General features: G+C 33.7%; 1 protein-coding gene across 1 annotated transcript; it reads right to left on the bottom strand.

The window, feature by feature from the left end:
• Window positions 1-10951: 10951 nt before the first annotated feature.
• On the bottom strand, window positions 10952-21256 carry LOC110030132 (tRNA pseudouridine synthase A 1). Its single transcript, XM_020732707.1, is given in 7 exon segments — window positions 10952-11639; window positions 12429-12451; window positions 12454-12490; window positions 12631-12993; window positions 13295-13434; window positions 21001-21100; window positions 21163-21256. Coding segments are annotated over 7 exon segments (969 nt in total). The 5' UTR covers window positions 21232-21256; the 3' UTR covers window positions 10952-11402.
• Between the last annotated feature and the right edge of the window lie 5827 nt (window positions 21257-27083).

Below are 27083 nucleotides of genomic sequence, written 5' to 3'. Positions count from 1 at the left end.
AGACCTCAACCAAAAGTGAGGTCAACAATGTCATGAATTCTTTAGTTTATTTAATCAAGTCTCATTAGCAAATAATATGTCTAATCCTCGGGATAGATGCATTGTTTATGGTTTTGTGCTCGTTTATTTAAATTATTCTCTATATGAGATTAGTTTGGTCTCATATTTTTAAAATTAAACTATTACTTTCCAAAATTATAATATATATATATTAAATTAAAAATATACTTCCCAATTTGGCGACTAACAATTGTACTTGGCCATTGGTTTGGGGTTTCAAATCAGTGGGTTATTTACTTTCTAACTTGTGCCCTCTCACACTTGAATCATCTAAATTTGGTAAACTTCCAGTCCTTAACAATTTGAATAATTATAATTATAACCTTTAGTAGAAAATAGTGTGACTTAGTTTCTACCCTTCTACCCCTATGTTTCAATTATCTCAGAGGGATTTTATCAAAAATATTACCCTTTTACCATATAGTTTAACCTAAATTTTAATTAGAGTATAGAAATCAAAAATTACAATTTTACTTATAGGGTTAATACTTCATAACTCTTATGTTTGAATTCAGATGGATATGAAACCTTGTTGATCTCTTACTTATGGGTTAACTAAGAATCAGAGGAGACATTATATTTTTCTGATTTTTATACTCTTTTTTTAAATTATTTTTAATCCATAACTATGAATTTCCATTGATAATTGATTTGATTTTTCAAAACTATTTTCTATCCTTAGCAGAAATTCGTGAGACTCCCCAAAGTCAGAGGGCTAGAATAATTTTCATGATTTGTTTGAATTATATTTTAATTTTTATGATTTTTTGATCGTTTTTAGTTAATAATTAAACTAAAAATAATATTTTTATTATAAAAATTTTATTTTTAATTTTAATGAATTTTATGGCTCACTAAAGTCAAAGAAATTGATTTTATTTGTATTTTAATTTTATTTTTTGAAGAGTGGGTTCACCAAACTTGATTTTACATTTTCATGATTTATATTTTAATTTCCATAATTATTTTAAACAATAATTAGTAATATTATAGAAAAATACATTTAGACATCTAAAATACAGTTTTTTACTTTAAAATTTTTATGAGGGTGTTTTAAAGTTATTTTCTTTAATCAAATTGATTTTTCTGATATTTTGAAATATATTTATATTTTTATAATTTTAATTCATTTTTAGATAACAAAATACCTAAAAAATACATTTTAATATTTAACATTCATTTTTATTTTTCCTATTACTCGCCGACTTCAGATAACCTGTAAAACCTGATTTTATCTTTCTTTTTTTTTATTTATTTATTATTTTTTTATTAAGATAAAAGTGGTTAGCCTAAGTAATTAGGGTTTGTTATGGTTAGAGGTGTTCTTTGACATTACTTGAGAAATAAACCCACAAAATTTTATGTCATGGTGATTAATATTTATTTTTTTATGAATTAATTATGTTCTCGAGATTTTAATTCATTAAGAACTAAATTCTAGATAAATATTTTTTAGTTTAAGTTTATATTTTTCTCTTTTGTTCATTGAACGCGGGGATAATTTTATTTTATTTTTAGGATTTTTCTACACCAAAATATGAATTTTTAAATTTTTTGAATTTATTTAAATAGAAAATACCCCTATTTTTCTACTTATCCACGCAGCGCTGACTAAATCCTCGTACCCGTCTAAATTTCATGTGACATCCCGTGATCACCATGATTTCCATGTCTGTTGTTGACTTGGTCTGTAGTTCTCTTAACATCGCTTCATCCGACCTAATCTTCGCAGTCCAATCGATACACACACAAAAGAATGGCATCTGGTCATTGTCCCCGATCGCTCATAACTAGTGAACTGTTCATGTTCTAACCCTAAGATCTCCTTCGATACTTAACTAAATTACGTGTGGTTTGTTCATACACCTTCATCTAAGTGAAATGAACACATCCATATGGTTAGATATGCATGAAATACAAATCTTCTTCACAAAGGTCAAAACTGAGGCAAAAATGAGATGTTTCGGGTTATACCTTTGCCCAGGAGGGGAGGCCTTGATTGGGTTTGTTCAGAAGTGTCTCCTTGATCCCACAAATTTCCTCTAAGTTTCAATTTACTCTATGATTGGGTCTAGGTATGTTCTAGACCAAAGGGTGGCTCAAGTGTTGTCCTAGACTATGTTATAGGGCTTAAGAATGAGGGCTTATGATTGGGGAAGTGGTTTTAGGCTCTGGTAAAGCTTTTTGAAGGCTTACTTTGGAGTTTAAAGGAGTGGCCAAAAGAAGACCTAAATTTCAGTGATGAAATTAGGGTTTCTCAGTGGGAATGAGGGATTGAAATTGTGGGGGATGAGCTTCATGAGGCTAAAGGAAGGTTTGGGAACAATTTAGTAGGGCTTCGCCAAGGTTCACGCATTTCTTCTCTTTTGACCGAGAGGGGTGGTGAATTTATAGATAAAGTTTTGATGACCAATTAGGCAAAGGTGGCACTTAGGTGGAGGGAAAACAAGTGCAAGTGTCCAATGGGAATGATCCAAGTGGGGGAGTTCAAATTTTAGGTCTTGCCACAAGGGGACCTCTCGGGTTTGGTGTTTTTCGAAGGCTATGATTGGTCGGTCGGCCATGGGAAGTCACCATCCCACTGTTGGAGGTCACTGTTGGAGATTGGTTAAGTCAATTGTGGGGTGTCATCTGTAAAGGTTGTTTAATTGAAATGGAAAGTAGTTTGGGCTATGTTTGGTTTGACTTGGGTTAGGCTCATGGAAATGGGATTTGGTCACTCCTAAGATGGTCAAGCTAGTGGAGGGTCAGCTAAATTAGTGAGTTCAAGTCCCTATCCAAGAGATTACGGCTAATTAAGAGAGTCATGAGAGTGGTTAATCACTTTTAAGGGAATCATTAAAGGGGCTCCTCCTTTTGCCAATTTGGTAATGGTGACATGATATGGCTCTCATGGCTCACCTATGGCTTGGGAAAGGCTCCATGGCTTGCATGTGGCTTGGATAACTTACATGAGAAAGAGTTTAACAATTTTTTGGCATTTTTGGAGAGGCCATCATGAAACCAAATTAAGGAAATTTCAATCATGGAGTTTGGAACTTAAGGTTTGATTTTGATTAAATCGATGATGGGAAAAGATTTGGAGGATGGTCTATTAATTTGGGCTCTTGGAATTTTTGCATGGTGGGCTTGATGGAATTTGGAAAATTTGACATGAAGAATTTTGGCTTGGTGAGCTTGAAGTTGACATCTGGACTCAATTTTGGTGGATTTGGTAGTGAATTTGGACAAATAGCTTGAAATTGGGGAGTTTGGCTTAGGCTTGGAATTTGAACTTGAATTTGGAATTTGGTGGAATTGGGTTTGGATTTGAGGTTGGGGTTTGGAGGTTTTGAATTTGCGGTCAATTGGAATTTCTGGGCAATTTGGGTAATTTTGGCAATTTTGTGAAGGTGAGGGCAATTTTGTGAATATTGAAGTAATTTTGGCAATTTTAGAGGTTTTTAGGATTTTTTGGGAAATTAAGGGTATCTTGGTCATTATGATAATTTTGGGGTATTTTGAGAATTTTGGCAAGTTTTGGGTGAATTTGGTGGCTATGATTGATTTTGATGAAATTTTGAGTGAAATTAGGGTTTTTCGGCAATTTTTTGGGTATTTTGGACAAATTTGGGTGATTTTGAATAATGTTGGATGGTTTTAGGTGGTGAACATGCAAGCCATGGAAAGCCTCCCTAAAGATTCGTGATCCTTATGAGAACCCAACTTGAAGGCTTTTCATGTTGGTCCTAGTCATCCTAACCAAGGGGAAGAAAGGTGAATTCAGATGAATTGATGGTCTTGGGTGTGTTAAGGAACTTGTGGGGAGTTCAAGTGTGTGTGTGCAAGACCAAGCCACCTAGGGTTGCCCTAAGGTCAATTGATACTCTAGAACTTATTCTTGAATCTTAACATTTTGGTCTTACCCAGCTCAAATGACAAATGAGAGCTTGTGAAGACCCAAGTGGGACTTCATAAGAACAGTCAAGAAGTGTTTAGAATTTCTATGTGGGTGGGTTCCATCACTAGTATTCTAGGATAGTCAATAAGAAAGTCCTATGGCTAGATCCTATGCTCTTAAAGAAGAAATACAGACCTCATAAAAAATGAGGTCAATAGTGATCACTTAATAGATCCCACTAGCTTGACACGTGAGAGGCCTCAGGTTGATCTATGGTCAACATAGACCAAATCACCCTTTTCTTTCAATTTAAATTTTCAGTTTAAACTGAGAAAATCAATACAATAGTCAAACTACTTCCATAAGATTTAAGTTATCAATCATGGATGAAGTATCCATAATTGAACAAATAACCATGATAGAAACACTTTAACTTAATTTAGCACAATTTTCACCAATTAGGTTAATTCAACTTAAAATAGAATTGATAAAATATATTTTGTTTAACCATTTCAAAAGATCCTAATAACTTTTTAATTACCATATCTAACAAAGTATAATTTTGATGTAGCTTGATTATATTCATTAATCCAATTTAATTTAAATGGAATAAATTTATCCAATATTAAGAAAATCATTAAATTAGAAAAATTAATTGAGTTCAAAGTCTCAAAAGAATTTCAATAAATTAACCATACAGAATTTAGTCTTAGTTGGTTGTTCAACAAGCCTAATAGTTTATTTAGCCTAAATTGACTTTAATTGACTCATTAGGCCACTAATTTAACCAATTTAGCCAACTTGGGACAAGCTAACCTATATAAACATTCTAATTTCCTGACAATTCACTTTACCTAATTTAACCCAATTGGACATATTAGGCCAAATTAGTCAATTTGATCAAATTAAAATAAATTAAGCCTTGTAAATGACTTTAATGGACACCTTAAACATGAAATAAACTTAATTGCCCATTTACAAAGCTAAAAAACTGAAATTGTCCCATCTTATTTGAACTAAACATATAAAATTCAGCTTGGCGTTTTGACCAACTTGGCCAAATTTGATTATAATGATAGGAGTAATCACCTTGGATTATTTTACCATACACCATTTGCACATTTCACAATTTTGATAATTTAATTAATTATTTTATCTATTCATAAATTTTAAATATTTTCCTTATATATATTAGATATTGGACAATAATTTCAGCTGACTTATTTTATGTAACTATTGCAATGAACATTAGTTACCTGGCTAAATTTCACCTCTTTCAATTGAAAAATTATTCCATACAGAGATGCATGTGGTGCCCGATCTCCACTGTCGATCACCGCAAAGATATATTTCGGTAGGCCCTACTTTCAACTTTTTTTAAAAAAAAAAATTTGATTGCAGTGATCGACGATGGAGATCGTACACCGCATGCAGCATCTCTGCATGCGGTGCCCATATGAAATAATTTCTCCATTCAATTTCTATAAATCGTAGTGAAAATTGCATTTAGTTTGGGTTGCCAATATTCTCTCGATCAAAATTCATCTCAGCATTAAAACTTTTTTTTTTATCCTACCTAGAACTAATTGGAACTACTTAAAATCAATAGTTTAAAATTTGTTGAAGAACTTTATTTATATTTGGTATCCTAATAGAAGTTAGTTTTTGGGCTTACATTAAGGTTGGCTTGGATGGCAGAATAAAAAAAATAAAAAACAAATGGTAAAGCTTTTGCGTGTTTATCTCTTCCAAAAAGCTAAAATAAACAATGATCTTTATATTTGCTTATATTGATAATTTTATAAAAGGAAGAACCAAATTGTAGGCATCTCTGAAATACAATTTTTCATTCCTTCTACAAACTAGATTGGCAGTAAATTATTGAATTTTACTCGATGCAACTACTAAACTTGTTCGTGTCGAATCATATTTTAATTCAGTGAATTTGCAATGTAAGTTGAAAGATCAATTTTCTTTGGGGCTAAAACTTCAATTTGTTAGTTTTATAATTTGTTGAAATCTTTATTACTGCAATTTCTAAAATTCTAAAATTCATTGTCATCATTTGCTAAAAAAACTTTTAGTTGAAATCATTTCCCAATTACTAAAATTAGACTGCAAATTTTGATGTTCTATTATCTAAAATCTACTTTTCATTTGCAAGAAATAATATGAAGTGCAAAAATCAACATCTTTAATTGTCGAAATCAATTTTCCAATGCTCAAACTTTTTTCTTCTATTTGTTGAAATTTAAAAGGCCATTTTTCCATCTTCTTTATCTATTCAAATCTTTTAGCAATATTGTAAATCCATAACCTATATTTGTTGAAACAAATTAGTTTTAACTTTTCTATTTGCTATAATTTATAAGAACTAAATTCCTTCTTGAAATATTCAAGTGCTAAAACTTAATCATAACTCCATCATCAATTTGTCGAAATAAACTTACATGGGCTGAATTTGGTTGTAGAAATTATTCTATTTGGTTTTTCAATTTACTGAAATTAAGTTCTTAATTTTCAAAATGTTGAGATTATGATTAATTTTCCTAAAATTTCACATTTCTTATGCCTAAAACTGGTTTTAGTGGAATTTCAAGTGCAAGTTGCTAGATCTTTGATTTCCGTATTCCAATAATTAAAATTGCATATGCTAAAATAACTATTGAAATTTTCTTAAATAATTTTTATAATTGTGAATTCATTTTGGATAGTTGCAATGCTTAATTTTTCATTCACTGAAATTTACCTTACATAAATCAAAATTTTGAATTTATACTAAATGAGTCCAAGTAGTTGGAATTTATTTTACAAATAATCATTCACTAAAATTTATTTTCCTAAAATCAAATTATAAAAATCTTATCATAATCTATCAAATTATTTTATTATATAAAATAAAATTTAAACCGATTATTTTGAACTTTTCATTTTGAATATTTTGATGGTTTCATTTAAGCGAGTTTTATTAGATGACAAGTTTAAATGACATAAATTTAACAGTATACATTTTAAGCAAGCTTTTAATGCATTAAAGAATCTATAGATTTTAGAGAAACTTCAAGTTTAATAGATCATACATTTCCAAATACCTCCTAGATTTGAAAAAAACTTTGATTTTAGAAGGATTTCTATTGGAGTATGGAGTTGCACTTGCCTGATGTAGGTAATACATTTGGTTATACTTACCTCATGTAGAAGACTATTGGGTTGCACTCTTCTGAAAAGAGAGCTGGTTAGTGTAGGACTCTTCTATGCCTTGATAGAAAAGATTTATTTTATGAAGTGGGTTCCTATTCTAAGTTTTGACTAGTCATGGACATAAGCCATAAAGGGTTGGCTAAATCATACAATATATTTTTCTAAATGAATTTCATTTCTTGCACTTACTTATTTACTAAACTATGAATGATACTTATGCCCTAGAACATAGTTTGTTTAATACTCTTTTGATACTACAACAATTCTATTCATCATGATTAGTTATGGTTATTATGATTAGTAATAGTTATTATCAGTTATACTCTTTTGATAGCATAACCATTAAATTCATCATGATTAGTAATACATATTATTTGTGTTTTGATGTAAATTAATTTAATTACCATATCATATATATGTTGTGACATAAATTTATTTTAGACGAAGTTACATATTATATCCATATACACATCTTGTTTGCTCTAGCAATTATAAACCTATGTAGCCTTCTTCGGTGTACTACTTCCAAACACTCAAGTTTTAATGTTTATTTCATTTATCTTAGTTTGCAAAAAAAGTGTGAATTCAAATTAGTTGATTTCTCTTTGTGTGCCTTCACCTTGTAATTGATTTTTAGAGCTTAGGCTCTAGATTTGGTCTAAAAATCCTAGGAACTAAAGTCTATTTTGTAATTATACAAGAACAAATTACTTTTTCTTTTGGTCATAATAGTCATAATGTACCAATTTTTGACAAAATTAATTTTGAAATGTGGATATTTAGATTATTTTTATTCTAGACCATGCCATGAATGCCTTATTGTGGTTCATTATTTATAGCCAAAACAAGTTAAAGAGTTTTAAAAATATTAATGAATATTTTTATTATGATTCTGATAATCTTTCATATGTATTATCAATCATATTTGAAAAAGATATAAGTATTGCTCATGTCCATTAGTTTAGTTGTGATTACAATATAAGAAATCATTATTGGAGAAAGATATTTTCATTGAGAATGTCATAAAATTAAATGAAGATGCGCTCAAGTACATTCCTCTGTATAAAGGAAAAGAAAAAAGAAAGGTAGGGGGAAAAAAAATAATGCCAAACTACAAAAATAGCATTGTAGTGGTCATGAATGTGTACAATTATACCTGAATAGCCAATATAGAATAAATTAAAGCATATATGTTGGCCACAAGATATTTCTTATGGATAGAGTGATTTTATATTGGTGTAGCTTATGTACATTCACCATTTATTATTAAACTCTGGCACCATCACAATATTAGCAACGACATTAGGTACTAGACTTCAAAAAGAAAAAAACAGCATTGAGAAGCTTCTGTGCGTCCTGGCAAATAGGCTAAGTGTGTAAGAGGTTGACATCATCTTCTACTTGATCGATCGAGCTCCGGGGTTGACGTTAAGTCTATGGCATTGAACATCGACACCAATTCCTTGCATCTCATCAAGTGACCAGCATAATACATCATTGTATTTGCGGAGAGTTGCATTCAATTCGCCTCTCAATCAAATGTTGAAAATTGTGCTTAGCCAGAATGTTCTTCTAAGTTCCTTCTATAGTAATGACTTCTTTGACGACTTTGTTTGACTTCATGCTACTTTACTTGTGTTTGTCTAGTTGCAGCGTCTCCTATTGAGCATTACCTAATGCCTACGTATGGTAAGCTCGAGAATGTATCAAGTCTCCTCTAATGGTATCTAGTTCTCCGCCTTCTAGCAATTTGACAGCTACATGGTATATTGAGACAACTCCAAAGGCATTCAGTAAAGATTGACCAAATATGACATTGTACGTAGCAACCAAATTGACTGCAATAAAGTTAGTCATGGATGTGAATTACGTATATCCTTCTCCCCAAGTGATTGATAGGTCAATGATGCCCACAGTGAATCCTTCCGCTCTTCAAAAAATTCAAATAGTAGATCTGATATAAGTACAAAAATCAAAGTCCTCATGTTCATCTTGTCTTGAAGAGAATTTTTACTGAACTCTTAGTGTCAACCATAATGTTGACAATTTAGTAATTTGTGATTAGAAACATAACTACAATAATTTAGGTGTACATGTTTCGTTTGCTCGAATGATCATCATCAATGAAGAGGAGGTACATTCTACAAGTAACTGATAAACTAGAGAATTCATCAAGTTAATGAATCTTGACCAAAGTCATTTGAGGCTCGACTGACGAGAGGTTTAAGGCTTATCCCCTCCAAGTATAGGAGGGACTACTTTGCAATACAAATGGTTTATAATGGAGCAAGTTCACTGCGAGCTTTCTCATAGGGTATAGTCTCTCGTTTCCCAGTGTTCTTCTCAAGTGCAATGAACACATCAAACTTTTTGGGTTTGATCAATTCTTCAATCAAGTTTCTCATATGTATGGATTCCACCATAATCCGGCAATCATTATTATGGTGCATAAAATTTTTGCTTGTCATGAGGTGACCTCCAACTCTCATGGTTGTTGGACTCCGAAAAATACTATTTATTTTGAATAGCTTCAATGACTTCAGTCATCAAGAATCTTAATGGAGTCATAACTAGTAGGTGATGGACGAAAGGTGGCAATCTCCTCTCTACTCAGCAATCAGCTCACATTTCTTCAAAAAAAATTTGCCACTCGAAGGGGCGAGGCCGACACTTTTTGAAGTTTCCCTTCATCCCATGTTTAGTAAGGTGATCAACTTCCCAATTAAAACATAAGAAATTCTTTATTGGCAGATGCTGCCCTCGTAGCTTCATATATGAGGCATTGAGCAGCATCATATACGCCACTGCTAAAATATATTTCTTGTCGAACTCCATTTGTTTGGCTAGATATATAGAGCTTTGTAAACTATACAACAACAACAACAAAGCCTTAATCCAACTACGTGGGGCGAGCTTTGTAAACTGTAAGAGTGAAAGTTTAGCCTTCTCCTGGGCAATAAGTCAATGCGGCATGGGCGACTACAAGCTCTAAATGTTTCACTTCCAACATCTTATTCTAGAAATAAGTTACGAAACTCTTTAGTGATTCTCCTAGGTCCTGACAAATTCACAATAATGCTTGTGAACTCTTTTGCAATTTCATGACACTGGTGAATTATACAACGAATATGTGTTTGAACTCGGAAAATGAGATGAATAACCAAATTTGGAATGTTATTAAATCAACAAAGGGCGAACTTTTTGAGATACGTAAAAATTTGATAGAATTTGATTTTGTCATTAATTTGCAGTAACCACACAGCTGAGTCGATTAATGCTACCTAGTCAGGAGAATTGGATTTGCTTTTGTAAGACTCAAGGGCTAAAACAATAAATTTCTATGGTACTTCCGCCTCAACAATCTCTCTTCGAATCCATTCTCCAACCAGTGTCCGCTCCACATAACTTCTTGCTCCCCTTCCTCCCATAATCAAAAGAAGAGAAATCTACACACCACTAATTTCAGAGAGCTAAATGTTATCTGGGGATACAGTGCCTCCCCCACCAGATGCACAAAAGTTTTTTTGATCATCACCATCATCAGCATTTTTAATTATTTATTGAACTAACAACTCCCTTGTCCACTTCATGGGGATAAAATAGTTTTTTGGCTTGGTTCTACTCCATGAAAAACTCCTCGTCTAGTCAATGACATGTCCATGCTCACTGCACTTACGAGGATATTGGATCCTGAATTTTATGTGGGAAAGCATCGCTCGGGAACGAGTTGCATGAGCGAGGAACATAAAGAAGAGAAAAAATCCACTGGAATTTTATTAATATAGGAGAGTGAGGAACATAAAGAAGAGAAAAAATCTACTGGAATTTTATTAATATAGGAGTGCTTACAAAGAGTTGCCCATAGAATCTCAAGGAATTATTCTTCTCACGACTCCAGATTCCTTCTCCCATACCTAATGGCAGCCATCTCTGTTTATAAATTGAGTTGGCATGAGGTATGCAAAATAAAATACTATACAATAAATAAACAATATATTATACGGTATACGAAATAAAGTACAGAATAGATTAATCCGATGAGTGGCCGGACGACCTCTTTATGGGAGAACTCGCAACATGACCTGCTGTAGATGACAAGTCGAATTGGCCTATTGAATTAGTTGGTTAAGTTGATGGGATGAATTGATTGGCCTGGATACATGACTGATCTATCTTGATGAATTGTGAGGCTAAATTGAGGCGCCAAGGATGCAAATAATCCAAATTTGTCGAAAAGAAAATAAAATGTTCCCACAACATTTCAGTAAAAAGGGAGTTTGCATTTACTCGCAGTTTGAGGCCTGCCAAAACTAACAGCAGGGCAGCCTGCAGGAGCTTTCAGAATATCATCACTGTAATTAACAGACATGAGACGAAGCCCCTGGGGAGGCGCTGACATTGCAAACTTTGCAAGCTCTCGGCGGTCACAAGCAGCTAAGATATCCATCACCACATCCGGCGGTAGTGTTTCACGGCCAATCTCAATCAACAATGCAACCTGCAATAGAAAAATGAAAGAAAAAATGCCACAACTGGTTCTACCTGACTGAAGTCTGAAATCATATCCTAATAGGTGTATACAGTTAAACAGGGCTGCGAAAGTTGGGATCAAGTCTCAGATATTTCCTTAACGAACAACATCAAGTTTATGGGAAGCTAAGGCCTTTAGTTTTGTCAAATAAAAGATAAAAGATTGAAGTTATCATTGCAAGAGCAAAGTAAAAAACATTTGAAAGGTTTTGAGTTTCTATCAAACAATATGAAAACTTTTGTGGTAAGAAGCAACTACTATTCTCTAATGTCGTTAAACAATCCAAAATACAGCAATATAACATGATATACAACAAAATCACCATATATTATCAATAAGTCGACATATCCATGTTAAATAAGGATTCGTTTATTTGAAATAAGGTCAGTATCAGCCTTAAAAACTTGATTGAATCAACATGCTTTACTTTCCTCATGTGTATTTAACTTAAATGTAATGTTATAAACAATCGACATAATCAAAATGAAGGATCTCATTAAATGTTATTCTTTAAAAAACAAGGGTAATTTGAAAGATAATTTTGAGAAAGAATTCTATATATCATTCATATATCATCCATCAGCCAGGTGAAGTAAGAAAAAAACGTATAAAGTAGAAACAAAGATATCGAGAACCATAGAGGGGATGCTTTATATTAAAATCTATTAAAATAAAATCCTTTTAAATTTCGACGTTATTAATGAAAAGGAGTAAGAAATTGTCAGGATGAGTTTCATCATGAAACCAAAAACTCACCATGTTCCTAACTTGTCTGTACAGAAACCTGTACCTTCAACCTCAATTTGTAAAACAGGACCCTGAAAAATATTCGCATGCTATTGTCAATCTATTACCTCTACGGAGCAAGAAAAAGACAGGGAGGATTGATAATGGTATGAACAGAAGTAAAAGAAATTTATATGACAAAGAAGCATGCCCATATAAAGAAATATTGTACCATTTCTTTGACATGGAAGCGGAGGATTTCCTTCACTGGATTGACAAATCCATTGTTGCGTGATGCATTAGCGAAAGAGGTGAAGTCATGCCCCCCAACAAAATATGATGCAGCCACCCTCATGAGAACTGGGTTGAGTTTATAACCACAATGGTAGGCATAATTACTTTGAAATGGATCCATGACAGGATTGTTATAGATCTTGTAATGATATAGCTTACTGATTGCGGAGAACTGAGCATGAAACTCAAGACCTACTGGACTGATTTCCCGCACTCGGATTTCAGATGGAAGAAGGCCATTAAGTGCAGCATGAAGAGTCTCCAAGCAATCATAATTAAAAGGAGTTACAAAGTGTGCAACCTGAGAAAAAATGATGGATCCAAATTCACAATCTAGTGGTATCCTATAATACAAAAACAAAATTAAAAAAAAAAATGAGAGATTCATATAGAATTACTCCTGAACTTGAAAGAAAATTGTTAATAGAAGATCAAATTTGTTCCCAAAATAAGAGAAACATAGAAAGTTTTGTAGCAAAAGAGAAAATATTATATATACGCGGGCTCGCGCAGACACACACACATATATATACGTGTGTGTGTGTGTGTTTGTCACTTTACTGGCATCATTTAATAGATTTCCCATTCATGAAACAACAAACCTGACCCCATGCATGAACACCAGCATCAGTCCTGCTTGCGCCAGCCAAACAAAGCTGCTTACGATCAAGTTTTGTGATGCGTGTTAAGGCTTTTTCGATAAAGCACTGTATTGTTGGTGGTGATGCTTGGAATTGCCAACCTGTAAATGGGATACAAACAATTTCAGCGAGATCATGGAAAAGAAAATGATGTTGCACCAAGCACTTCCTATAAAGCAGTTAAACAGTTCACAAGTCAATGATCAATAAAGAGAGCAAAAAGAACACTGGTTAAATAATCGACTAGTTGCTGCCATTGACAACCAATGAAACAGGTCAAGAATCCGAATCCCATTAAACAGATGAAGATAATACACGCAGCATTTTAGGCTACCAAATAAAAAGATTTAACTGAATTTTCAAATAAATATATTTGACTGGACTACGAAAGAAGAACTAGGCAAAGGGTGATTTTCTTGGCATATTGTCAGAAGTTAACGAGAACCTAAGAAGATACATTGATCTTTTATAAACAGTAAAAATCAATTTTAAGATACGTGCAGAAATCAACTATGTTAACGGACATACATAAGGCAACCTTCTCCCAAACATTTTTTGTTAAGAATGACAAGTTATATGAACTCAAATACCCATCATTGTGAAAAAAATAATAATAAAAAAAAATGCTGGGATCATAAAAACACTCATTAGATCAAGCAAAACCATTGATGTGAAATTCAAATCTTTGAACACCCAAATAGACTGAACCAAACAAGAACTTCTGGAGGGGTGGCATCCGCAGCCAACATGCCCTCACTCGTAGCTATGCCATTCCAAAAGTCGAGAAGACTTCACTGAATTATTATAGCTCCTACATTCTAAACGGTCCACGTGTAAAAGACATAAAATTTCTAGACAATGGTGCTCACATATACCAAATTTAAATTAAGAGATGACACACTTTTTTAATTTATTCTCAAAATCTACTCATCAAGATAACTTTCTATTCATCACAACCAATTTGACTGTGGTGCCACTGCCAACAACTTGGGATTATTAGATTGCAAATTAGAGACATTGTGAATGGTTGTAGTTATGTGTTGCTGGGATTTGAATGAGCTAGCCAACAAGCAAGGTCTTTCTGAGCTCACTTTATATAAACTTTTAAGAGAAGGCTTCAAACTCCACATTGGAGCTTAAATAAAAATAAAAAATAAAATGATAAAGGTAGCAAAATAGCACTTTGAAAACTAAATTAGCCCCAAATACAAATCATATATGACAATTCTCCGATTTCTGGATCTCTAGAGATGAATTTGATATTCAGTTCTAATCCAGGTCATTGATAAATATATTAGTGACTCTCACTGATGATGTGCTACTAAATGCTAATGATATGCAATGGCAAGTTAATGCTATGCTACTACACTAATGATGTGCTAGTGATGCATATGATATTAGATGTTGACAAAAGAATAGATTGCACGCAATGCTGAACATAATGTTGGTTGATGATAATATGGTTCATTGCAATCATTAGAATGTGATATTAATGAGATGATGTTTCTCATGTCCCCCTAAAATCCGCCCTCTCAAGAAGAAAAATCTAAGCCACACAAGAGGCAGGATTCCTTAGATAACTAAATCCACCTAGGTGGTCGAGCATAAAATGTAGAAACAGAATGAGCATAAAATTTGGATAAGCATGTCTAACAAGACAGCTACTGTATCATAGTAATGACAAGGAAGACCCTACAGCCTTGAAAACCTCTTTCACATCTAGACAAAAGAGCAACCATATTTGAATAAAGGTCGAGAATGGAAGCAACATTTAAGGTTTAAGAAAGGCAATGTGTGACAAAGTTAACGCGCTCGATATGACTAAGTACCTTCCAAAACACTTAAAGTACATTTGTTCTACATGAACATTACTAATGAGCATATTGCCAACAAATGTAGGGACATTCCAACCATGGCCGTACAAGAAGAAGTTATTAGTGACAATACATTAAGAAAAATAAAATAAAGAAAACACCACAAATTTCGATTAAAAAAGAGATTTAGCTCATTTTCTTAATGCATTTAATACTAGATGTCACTAGAGTTTCAGGAAAATCATCACAAGAGACCCCGAAGAATACCTTTAAAATATAGCATGAATCTAAAAAGTAACATAAATGATATGCAAACCAAACAATTAGATAACTCAAATATAAATTACATGCAAACCAAACAATTAGATAACTCAAATATAAATTACATTGAGTAGCAGTGCAACAACCTATAGTGTTTTCTCTTCTTCGTCATATAAAAATTCGCAAGGAAAAGTAACAAGCAATTAATACAAATGAAATAGGTATAATACCAAAAACTTTTCAAATAGCACAAACAACACCACTCATCATCATCATAATCATCACCACCACCAACAACAACATTTATGTAAAAAACCATCTCAAGTAGTGGTTGCTCATCTCTCGGCATGAGTTAAATCATCCCGTCTTAAGAAAAATTAATCCAATGAATGACCCATGAGATCACCTTATGTTACCCCTACATCGATATATATAAGGTACAAGTTTCGCAGGTTAGGCAATCAAGCAAAGCCAAGCGTGACGAGATGAAAATTGAAGCAAGAAAATGGGTGCAATTCTTACATTAAAAATTAGGATAGAATAATTTCAATAAGATAGCCAACACACAGACATCAAAAGTGGACAATAGTGTGCAAGATGGAAAATATAACACAATAAACATAAAAGTTGAGCTATTAAAAAGGAAATAGACCATTAAATAAGACTTAGGCTAAATTTTCCATAGTAATTACTTTTTGTAGAATGAAATATCATAGGATGTATTGAATATGTAATCCTTATAATGAGAAAGATAGACAGAGAGGAGGGAGAGAGTTTATAAATTGTGATATGATCGGTGAAGGAAATTTGATAAATACAGTATTGATCTCCAATTAAACTGGTGAAGAAAAATAATTAATGGCCCATATGATGGAACCACTTGCCGGAATACCAAGAATATTGATCAAATCCACCACTAATGATGTTAAAAAAAGAATGCAAATAAGACTTTACTCAATAGTGGTTATTATCATCACAAATCATAATAGAATATTTGTATAAAATCAGATCTTAAAGCTAAAGCTAATCAAAGGAGAATGCATAGGCCTTGCCTTCAAACAAGAGCAAGGTATTAAATCCTAAGACGACATATTGGTTAAGATAGAACAAGGAAGGTTGGTGGAAGTATAATTTATATTATTCAACAAGCATTCGGCACAATTCAGGAGGAAGCTCCTTATGAGTCATATTTTGGGAATCATATGGGATGGCTAGACATCCTAAGGATTGAATAAATAAGAGAATCTAGATGCATGCATAAATTTAAGATGAAAAAAACTTCAAGTAAGAACTAAGAGAGTAAAAAACTTTAGCATTAGAGTTCTTACCTGATGAAATAGTAGTTTTCCATGAATTAATGAAAAGTTTTCCTTAGCTTTTGTTCAAAACAACTATGAAGGACTGGCAAAGGGAAGAGAAAGTGGTCTAGGGAAAAAAGGAAAATTTACATACATATCACACAATTCTTATGTATTTACATATCTAACACAAAAAGTTTGATATGAAACCTTGCTGTCATAAGCATATGCAGGAAAAGGTGTATTTCACATTTAAAAAGGTAGTGATGGTGGTGTTTTTTATGAGATTATAAAGATTTAAGTGGAATGCATGTAAATGGAATGTTGAGGTGTTAGATATGCAAAGTCATAAGAATTGTGTGGTATGTACCCTAAAATAAAAATAAAAATAAAAGAAGTCAACATTAGGTACTTGGGGTTGATGATATAGTTGGCAGTTTATCAAACGCCTTAACTCGAAAACATGGTTGGCATAGAATACTATTATAAGCTGATGTGACACATATCAGTCCATGCAGATGAATAGTTATTATTAAAAAAAAACAATTTCCTAGTTAACAAGTACCCATATATGTTTATGGGTTAAAAATAGTTCAAATTAACAGATGTCCATTAATTTTCATAATTAGGAATTTTTTCTTGAAGAAAGTAATGTCCAATGTCAAAAGTTGACATAGAGTTGTTACAAGTTATTCACTCATACATAGAGGCAAGGTCAAGCATAACTAATCTTCATTAAAGAAAGCAAATAAGAACTTCAAAGTGATCCTGAAGAAATCAGCTTGCTAATAATCAGCGCTAAAAAATTCAACAGCACATCATGTCAGGCAATATGATCTCAAATAAAGAGTTCTAAACTCATGCATTTGGTTCACGCATGATGGATTGGAATTCTCATCAGGTATGAGTTAGGTTGGATCCAAAAGTCATTAGTCAAAGAAACGATATACCAAAATATCCAAAGTAAAATCTATTCATCAAGAAATCTACCAAAAAAAAGAAAAAAGAAGTTTACCCCCCTATCTCACTGGTAATAGTCAACATAAATAGGTCGTAAGGAAAAACAAAGAAAGAGTTATCCTTTGTGAAGAAGGTTTGTACTATTACTAAAAATACCATGAATTCAATGTCAAAAATCTTTCTTTAATTTACTGGGCTCCTCACTATAAATTTATGTTCATACATATAACAAGGAAATTAATTCTATTACCCCTCTATCACTGTAACCACAATCATCTCTCCACAAATTAGTGGATATGTCAGTAAATTTCCCCTAATTTTAATCCAAATTTGCACAAGCTAATGCAATAATCAACAAAGCACCACTTTTTGTTTCAATGCAATCCAAAAGTGATAATCTTAATTTGACACAAATAAGAACTACAATCTACTGCATTTAGTGTGGATGCCATTGGCAGTACACCATCTGACAAAACTAACTGCAACCTGCTGGAATGCCCTAATATGAGGCTTCACTGCTACTATACTTTTTGGACTAAGGTTCATTATTATCAAATCCATTGCATTTTTTTCTCATTATCACAAAAGCCATTAAGTCAACAGGTCCCTTAATCTTTATTTATTTATAGCTTAGGCCAATCATTGTTGATAACTCTAGACTTATCATATTCATTGGCCCAAGACTTGCAGCAACTGCAACCTTCTAGGCTTGTTGCTTAAGATCACCACCATTGACCCCCTTGCAGACACCAACACTTGATATGCCACTTTAATTATGTTCAATACAACCTCCACCTTTGGGAATACTACAGTAATCACCTTTAATCCCACGTAAAGGCCAACCTTAGATGATAAAAGTAAATTTGATATCTATTTTCTTAGCCTGAAATCAATAATTTTGCATGGCATTTTCTAAATTTTAGAAATTAATTATAATAATTTAAATATTTGCTAATATAGGAAAAAATACCTTTGAAGGGTACAAAGTGTTTAACACGAAGAAGTGAATTTGTGGAGGATTACTCGCAGCCCATGCCCCAGTCTAAGGCTTCTAAGCCTAGGTGGCATGCTCTCCATCTTTTGAATTCAATTCAACATGTTTCGAGCATGTCAAAATCAACTATGAGCCCCTAAAAACCTAATTCTCTGTTCTCGCGCCAAAATTGGTTGTTTGGGGTACTTAGGTGCCAAAATTGATGACTAAGAGCTCATGCTTATGCTCTATGATTGGGGCCTGAGCTCCAAGACAGCTCAAACCTCCCAAATGAACATTTGTTTGCACAAATGATCTCTAATCTACTTTTTTTAGATCAAACATTTGAAATATATCAAAAATAATGTTTTCTATAGATAGCCTCCCACCTTTGATTCAGTGCCCATGTTATTTGGTTTAATGCTACAAAAGAGTGCCAATGTACATATTGATGTCTCCAAGACTAACACCCCTATAGTGTCCAATCACTCTCCACTTATTATCATAACTAACTCTAATTCAAGAGATCACAAGATCCTCTCGAGAAACGTCATTCCTCTTTATATATCTGCCTAACCCTCTGTATTTAGTGATGGAATATAACAACAGGAAATTTTATTGTGTGATACCCACCTCAAGTAAGCTTTCTATAGTACATCCTCACTCTTATGCTTTCCTTACATGTTAATATCTTATATGTTTCATGCTATCAAAGAAAGGCTTTGTTTTCAGTCCTTTTAAGACATTGTTTTCTCTCCTTAAGCCTTCCTCCTCCAAATGTTTAAGACATCTCATACACAAACCAACAATCCAACTCCACCATCTCAACAATGGGTGATATCCCTATTCCCCCATCTATCAAATTCTTAATGTCAAATGTAAAAGCTATCGCTAACATTAAGCTCATTGCTGAAAACTATCCAAAATGGAAATCCCAAATTCACAAACTCTTTAAGGCCGATGACTTTAACAACTATATGGAAGGATCTGCTACCGATCCTCCATATGAAATTCAAGAAAATAATGGACAAACAATACTTAATCCTCATTCATGAGCTGGTAGCAAATTGATCAAATTTTGACAGTTGTTTTATACTCTGTCACAAAAAATTCTGCTATACATAATCTTGATTCCACAACCAAAATCTGGAAACCTCTACAATCAAAACTTCAATCGACCCACAAATCCAAGGTTATGCAACTAAGAAATGAGTTACACCGCATCTCAATAAAGAATCAAACTATGTCCCAATATCTTTTGGCAATCAAATCACTTGTTGACAACATAACCGCAGCTGGTGATCATATTGATCCTGAAGATATGATATGTCACAATATAAATTGTTTACATTACTCCTACCAATCTTTTAAGGCAGCCATACGAACAAGATCTGAACCCATCAGGCTAGATGACTTATACTCCTTGCAAACCCAATACATTGTGACAATACCTTGGCAATCGCCATCAGTCTCGATCCCATTTTCCACTCCCACACAAATCAAGTGAAAATAGACCATCATTTCATTTGTGATCGCATTCGTTTCGGGGACATTCAAATTGCTCGTGTCAGCTCCACTGATCAAGTGACAGGTGAATTCACTAAAGCCACAATTCAACTCAATTCATCGGGCTCTGGGACAAACTTACAATCATCTCATCCGATAGCAACTTTGGGGGGGTTTAACAACCCTATAGTTCTGCACCACACTCATTCACTCTCTACTTACTACCCATAACTAACTCTGATTCCAGTGACCTCAGTGCTCTCTTTATATATCTGCCTAACCCTTTCTGTATTTGGTGATGGAATATAGGACAGAAAGTTCTGCCGGTAATACCTGCCTCAAGTAAGCTTTCTATAGCACTTCCTCACTCCTATGCTTTCCTTACATGTCCAATTCTGATAAGTTTCACAGACATCTTATGGAGCATGGACTTATCCGCCTTTTATCACAATCGGGGCCAACAAATGTGGCTTACATTGCCAACGCCCGACAGCTCTCTCGATGTACCCTGCTTTATATTGACTGCCTCGGAGGCAATATATTATTGCGCTCCTTCCACGAGTTGGACCAACTCCATACTATTTTCATAACAAGTGGAGTTTAACATTTGAAGACATGTTGCTTTCCCTCCAGAGATTTCCACCTACAAAATTCTAATTTTTCATACTGCGAGTGCATGAATTTCCGGCTACAATGAGCACATGACTCACTCTCTAGACATATCACAATCCAGGCAGTCAACAAAAGAAAAACATAACTCTCCCCACCCAATAAAAAACTTATAGAATTAAATCCATGATCCAAAAAAGAGAAAAAAAAAACTTGAGAAAAGCGAGGGTTTTGGGTTCTATGGACCTGCAAACTTCTTTCCGTCGTATGCAATGACCATACGCCACTTATGAAGAGAACTAGGAAGAAGTAACGTCGCCATATCCGAACCGTCTTCTTCGTGTCTCTAGAATTGAGAAGAATTTTAACAGTGAACCAAAAAAACAGACGCGCGAGAGAGAGAGAGACCGAGAGATTTGCAGAAAATATGGAAAATCCATTGGGGGAAACTGCAAAGCCCATCGCTGCAATAGCCATTTGATTTTCCTTTTTATTTTTCTATAAAGAAAAGAGTTTGTATAATTGTATTCATACCGCACACTCAGATATTTATATTTAACTGTTTGAACTATCTATATTATAATTTAATACTACTATTATATCAAATTATATAATAAAAGAACTTTAAAAGTTAATTTAAATTTTTAGTGTTTAAGTATATTGAGTTCAAGCCTATTAAGGCTCTAATTTTGAAGAGAAAATTGGGTGCGGAGAGTTTTATGTTCAAACTCTAATAAAGACACCCCTAAAACAATTGTCCCACCCCATTATTAAAAAACCGGACGAAAAAGCTAAATTTTTTAATCCGGCCTAAACAGCCCTAAATATTACGTGAAAAGGCAGTACAAAAAGTGTCGCCATGCCTCATTGTTATTTTTAGACCCACGATTTCTAGTTTCCTTATTCTATTTTCCATAGCCGAGTTCATTTCTTCTTGACATTATAGGGTTTTTCAAAACTTGTTGCAGCATATTAAGGAGATAAGGGCTACAGTAAATCGACAGCAAATCAATTTTGATGATGGAGAGTTCTCAAAATGGTAACAAGAATAAAATAGAAGTGAGTTTTTCTATCATTGAAATCACCATACTGCTTTATTTTCTTGCTTTTGCTCTTTTGTAGCTCAAATCAATGTTATGTTAATATTACAAGCTTAAATTTCTTTCTCACAACAATTTCACTCCAATACCCCAACATCACCACTTTTTAAATAGTAAATGTTTATAACATCATAGTCTATTGTCTTTGACATAAGAGGCGTGAATGATTTGGTGCATTTGAGTTTATAAACTTCACATCACTTCAATACCATACCAAGAGCACGCCAATACCACCCAACAAAAAATGAACATAGTAACATTGCATCACCCCAACACCATAGGAATACACCCAAATACTATCACAATATCACCCCAATATCAACCTAAATACAACAACATTAATATATTAAACAAAAACTCACAATATCATCCCAATACCACTTCAATACCATCTCAATATCACCTCAATACCACATCAATAACACTCCTTCAATATCTTCTCCCAAAACCCTCAACATCACCCCAATAACATCCCAATACCACATCAATACCACTCAATACTATCCCTTCAATATCTTTATTTAAAATAATCAATATCACCCTAATACCACCAAAATACCACATCAATACCACCTCAATACTACCCACGTCAATATCTTCTCATAAAACCCTCAATACAACCCTAATACTGCCCCCTAAATATCTTCTCCCAAAACCCTCAATACCACCCTTCAATACCACCCTAAAACCAACATAATACCATACCAATACCACCTATCTTCTCCCAAAACCCTCAATACCACCCTTCAATAACACCCTAAAACCAACATAATACCATACCAATACCACCATATCATTATCCCAACTAAAAACCCCAATACCATCTCAATACCACCAATACCATTCCAACACTATCTTCTTCTAAGACCCCTAATACCACAATAATACCACCTCACTATCACCATAATATCACATCAATACCAGCACAGTACCACACCAATATCACCCCAATACCACAAAACTACTACATCAATACCGCTCAACACCACACCAATACCCCTTTCCCCCACCCCCCCCTCAATATCTTCTCTAAAAACCCCCAATACCACCTTAGTATCACCCCAATACCACTCCATTAGCTCCCAATACCATTCCATTATTACGTCAATACTACAATAATATAATAACATTTTGAAATCTTGCAATTTATAAACTATATGTTCGTATGTGCATTCATATTAGCTAGACATTTTGGATGGTGATTCAATTGTGACACTTTGCTTGACACCACTGTGTAAAATGAAAATGAGGTTTATGAATTGTATTGTGCTTATTCACATCACATTGGATTCATTATTCGATAGAACCATGTACATTTTTTTGGCAAAATTAAGGTATATCAAATCAAATGACTTTAACCTAACCTCAATAGCACATTTAAGTTTAAAAGAACACATACTAGGATTGGTTGTTCAGCCTTGAGTTGATATGACGTTTACATGTGCGGTAATTGGAAAATTATAAATTTTTTTTAAAGTTATAACCATTTCTTAAAAGATTTTGTTGACAAACATCTCATGAGAACAAGTTGGGGTGTCAGTGATATCAATGGAGATGTGCTTAAATTGATGACGAAAGTAGGGGTTGGAGCTACTGATGCATTCAAATTTATTGTTACAAAAGTTTGTGAAGTAGAGAAATGGTTTTTCTCAAAATGAGATGTGTTCAATTTCATTCTAAAGGAGAGAAGAGTGGAAATTAAAAATGGTAACACTACTGCTTTATTACAATTGTTCACAGAAAGGCAGTACGTAGAAAGTATGTTTGCAAGAGACTTCTGAATTGATGATTCCAGTAGGTTGATGTGCTTTTTTTTTGAATGATGAACTGTCAAGAGTAAACTATGACCACTATGGGGATAAAGACTTCTAGATTGATGATTCCAGTAGGTTGATGTGCTTTTATTGGAGTGATGACATGTCGAGAGTCAACTATAACTGCTCTGGGGAAGTTGTAATTTTGTGTACAAGTTACATATTGAATAAATATAACTTAGTATTAGCACAGTTTATAGGGGCTAACCATAATTAACAAAATATCCTTTTTGGGATAGGGTTTTTTCTCAGACTAGACATTTGACTTCTTTGTTTTGGTTTTTCTTTCTTTTTTATTTTTTATAGAGTAGTCAACTTGTTAATCTATCTTCAGGGTCATATAGATGATCTAAAGAAGAGAAGAGTTGAAAATAAAAGATATATAACAAAGGAGAGAAATAAGAGAAAGAATGTGAAAAGCCTATGCACAAAAAACCTCATGTGACAGGTCACGAGTAGACGTTTAAACAAGTTTAGAGATAAACATTTTGAATTGAGTATCAACAAAAGAGTACCTGCATAAGCTACTCAAACTAGAGAACAAAATTTATAAATTTATTATGGGGTAAAGGGTGCTTTAAACGGGACGTATCCCATCTTTGGTATTTTCTAAGAATACTCTCGATCAAAAAAGTTTTGTTTACAATTGAATGACAATTAGTAAGGGTGTCACAAAGGATTGTTGTCTCATTGAAAACATCCCGATGTTTTTTGAGCCCTTGGTAAGCCACAGGGTAGAGAGTAAGTCTCTCACTGCCCCAAATGGGTAACAGTTCATAGGCAATCAAGGCATGTGAAACAACTAGGTCATTTGATAGAAAACATATCATCGCTTTGAGGATAGATAAGGTCTTAAGGGAAGATAACAAATCTTCATGTCCTAAACTGGCAGTGACATGTCAGCTAAGTGAGGATCGTCAAATGACATTGACAAAAATGTCAAAGAAGCAACAGGGCTCAATGGTGGTAAGTAATGGAAAGGCAAGAGTGTTCTTAATCAGGTGGAGATAGCCAAGTTAGGACACCATGGATCCTTCTTCCCAAACTATTTGGACCCCAAGTCTGCTTGATTGAAAAGGTAGTCAACACAAATCAACTAGAGGCTCCTTCACCAGTAATCCATTAATTGCATCTTTTAAAGGAACATCGGTAACTCTGAAGTCAAGAGAAAGAGGTACTACTTTTATATTCTAGAGGTTGGATTTCATAGAGGTGGGGTTTACACTTGCCAAACATGAGTGGCAAGCTGCCTCTAAGAGAGGCAAGAGAGGTCTAGCCTATCAAGCTACAATGCTCTCACAAAAAGGTATTAAGGTGGAGGGGCCTTCTAAAGATCTGGACATTCTAGACAACTGCCTAAGACAAAAATTTATGTTGGGCCAATCTCTTTGGAGGAGTGCATGTACTCCTCCTTAGGACATGCAAAATGCAATGTAGTTACCTAAACCATCCGTAGATTGTTCAAGCTTTATTAGCATTATTTGGTTTTTGCCCATGCAATGTGTTTCATTTTAAAACAGGCCCAAAGGTCATGCAAGAAAGTAAAGTGCAGTTTTAAAATCTTTGGATGTTTTAATCCCAAAGTTTAATTAGTCTTAAAACTTTATTAAGATTTTTGAATGATTTAAAAACTTAGTTCCTAAAGAGCCTAAATTTCATTTCATGATTAATCACAGACAAACTACACATAAAAAATGACATAACTTGCAATTTCATGCACACAGTAGAAAAAGTAAAAGCACGTCAAGCAAAATAAGGAAATAGGCCAGTGTTGTTGGGTCAGCTATGTATACTAGCAAATAAAGAAAGGTGGTCAAGCATCACATAAGCACACTTGACTTTAATTATATATAAGAATATGAATTCAGACTTATGGTACGGGACACCAGCCTACTGCTCCTGGTCCCTCATCACATAGTTCAATGTGGCTTGCACCTAAGAACCTGTGTCCGTACCTTATTTTCAATACGGACGCAATCCTAAGGGCTCTATCAAATACATGATAAAAGAAATAAAAGGACTTGAACTGCAGAAAAGTTATCATTAGTTATCTCATGCAACACATATTATCTATTCCAAGCGGAAGGAGCTTAATAGTGCCTACAAAAAAGAGTTAGCATTGAAATCATTACTTGATCCTCTTTATTCTATATGTGTGTGTGTTGTAGGCTTGACTCCCTATACATGTCCCAAAATCAATAAACACACAAAAATCACAATCCAAATGAGGCATGGCTAGGGAAACCAAACCAATAAATAATTATAGACAGGGCATAAGAAAACTTACCTAATATCTTAATCCTAGCTTAGCACACAATCTAATGTATGTGTCTTAATCACAACATCTAGTGTACAGGGTGTAGTCAAAATGGTTGTTGTATGCATTGATATGGCTTTCAGGTTCTGACCCCATCTAAAGGATTATAAGGGTTCTAAGCGGTGTCACTGAATGCAGGTGTTGAACGATGTAAAGGCTTGGCCTTATATACGATCTGTGTTGAGGATGTAATTAAATCAAAATAAGTTTTAAAAATTATGATGCATAAATTTTAAAATTATAATGAATTTTATATTTTTTAAAATAATTTCTAGGGAAGAAGGGCCTATGTTGCACATATTAGACCCCTTGGAACCTTAACACAATGTACATTTGTCGATTGATACGCCTAAAAAATGACTAATTTTTCACATACATTTTATGCTTATTTTTAATGATATTACACTTTTAAGGAAGGTATTTTGTATATTATTGGCTTCAAGTACAAGAAATGGGCTTTTGAAGAAAAAAGAAGTAAAAATGGGCAAAAAACATGCAATTTGGAGCCAAAACAAGAAAGAAGGAAAATTCTGACCTGACACATTTTGATGTCTTTCTATGCTTAATCTCCTTTACACTTTTCACATGTTTTTTAATTAAATTAAAGTTTAAAGAAAGGTTATTTTCATGTTTATCTTGTAGGTATATCTGTCAGGAGCGAAACACAACTGAAATGGGGCCAAGCGTGCAAAACGGAACTGAAACAAAGCCAAATGGAGCAAAACGATGGAGCTGTTGCAGGGTGGCACAAGTAACACCAAAATTGGCACCAAATTATGGAGAAGAGGTGCTAGAATAGTGCCAGAACTAGCGTCAGAGGTGCCAAAGATGGTTATGGATGGATTTTTGGCGGTTTTTTACTATTTTGAGATGTTCTAGAAGGCTCTAAGTAAATCAAACCCCCCATGGAGTGGTTCAATGAATCTATACACTTAGGAAAGGCTAGGAAGAAAAAATGTAATATGATAAAAATGAAAAAAAAAAGTTTTCTCACTAGGGAACTAAGCAAGTATACGTATTGTTTCAAGTAATTTAGAGTTTTCCTTAAAAACCAGTATCGATCCCAAAGGGAAGCCGAAAAAAAGAATACAATGAAAT

This window comes from Phalaenopsis equestris, unplaced genomic scaffold, assembly GCF_001263595.1.
Source record: "Phalaenopsis equestris unplaced genomic scaffold, ASM126359v1 Scaffold000664, whole genome shotgun sequence".
NCBI lineage: Eukaryota > Viridiplantae > Streptophyta > Magnoliopsida > Asparagales > Orchidaceae > Phalaenopsis > Phalaenopsis equestris.
Note: the sequence above shows the minus strand (reverse complement) of the source record. Positions and strands in the feature narration are given on the sequence as shown.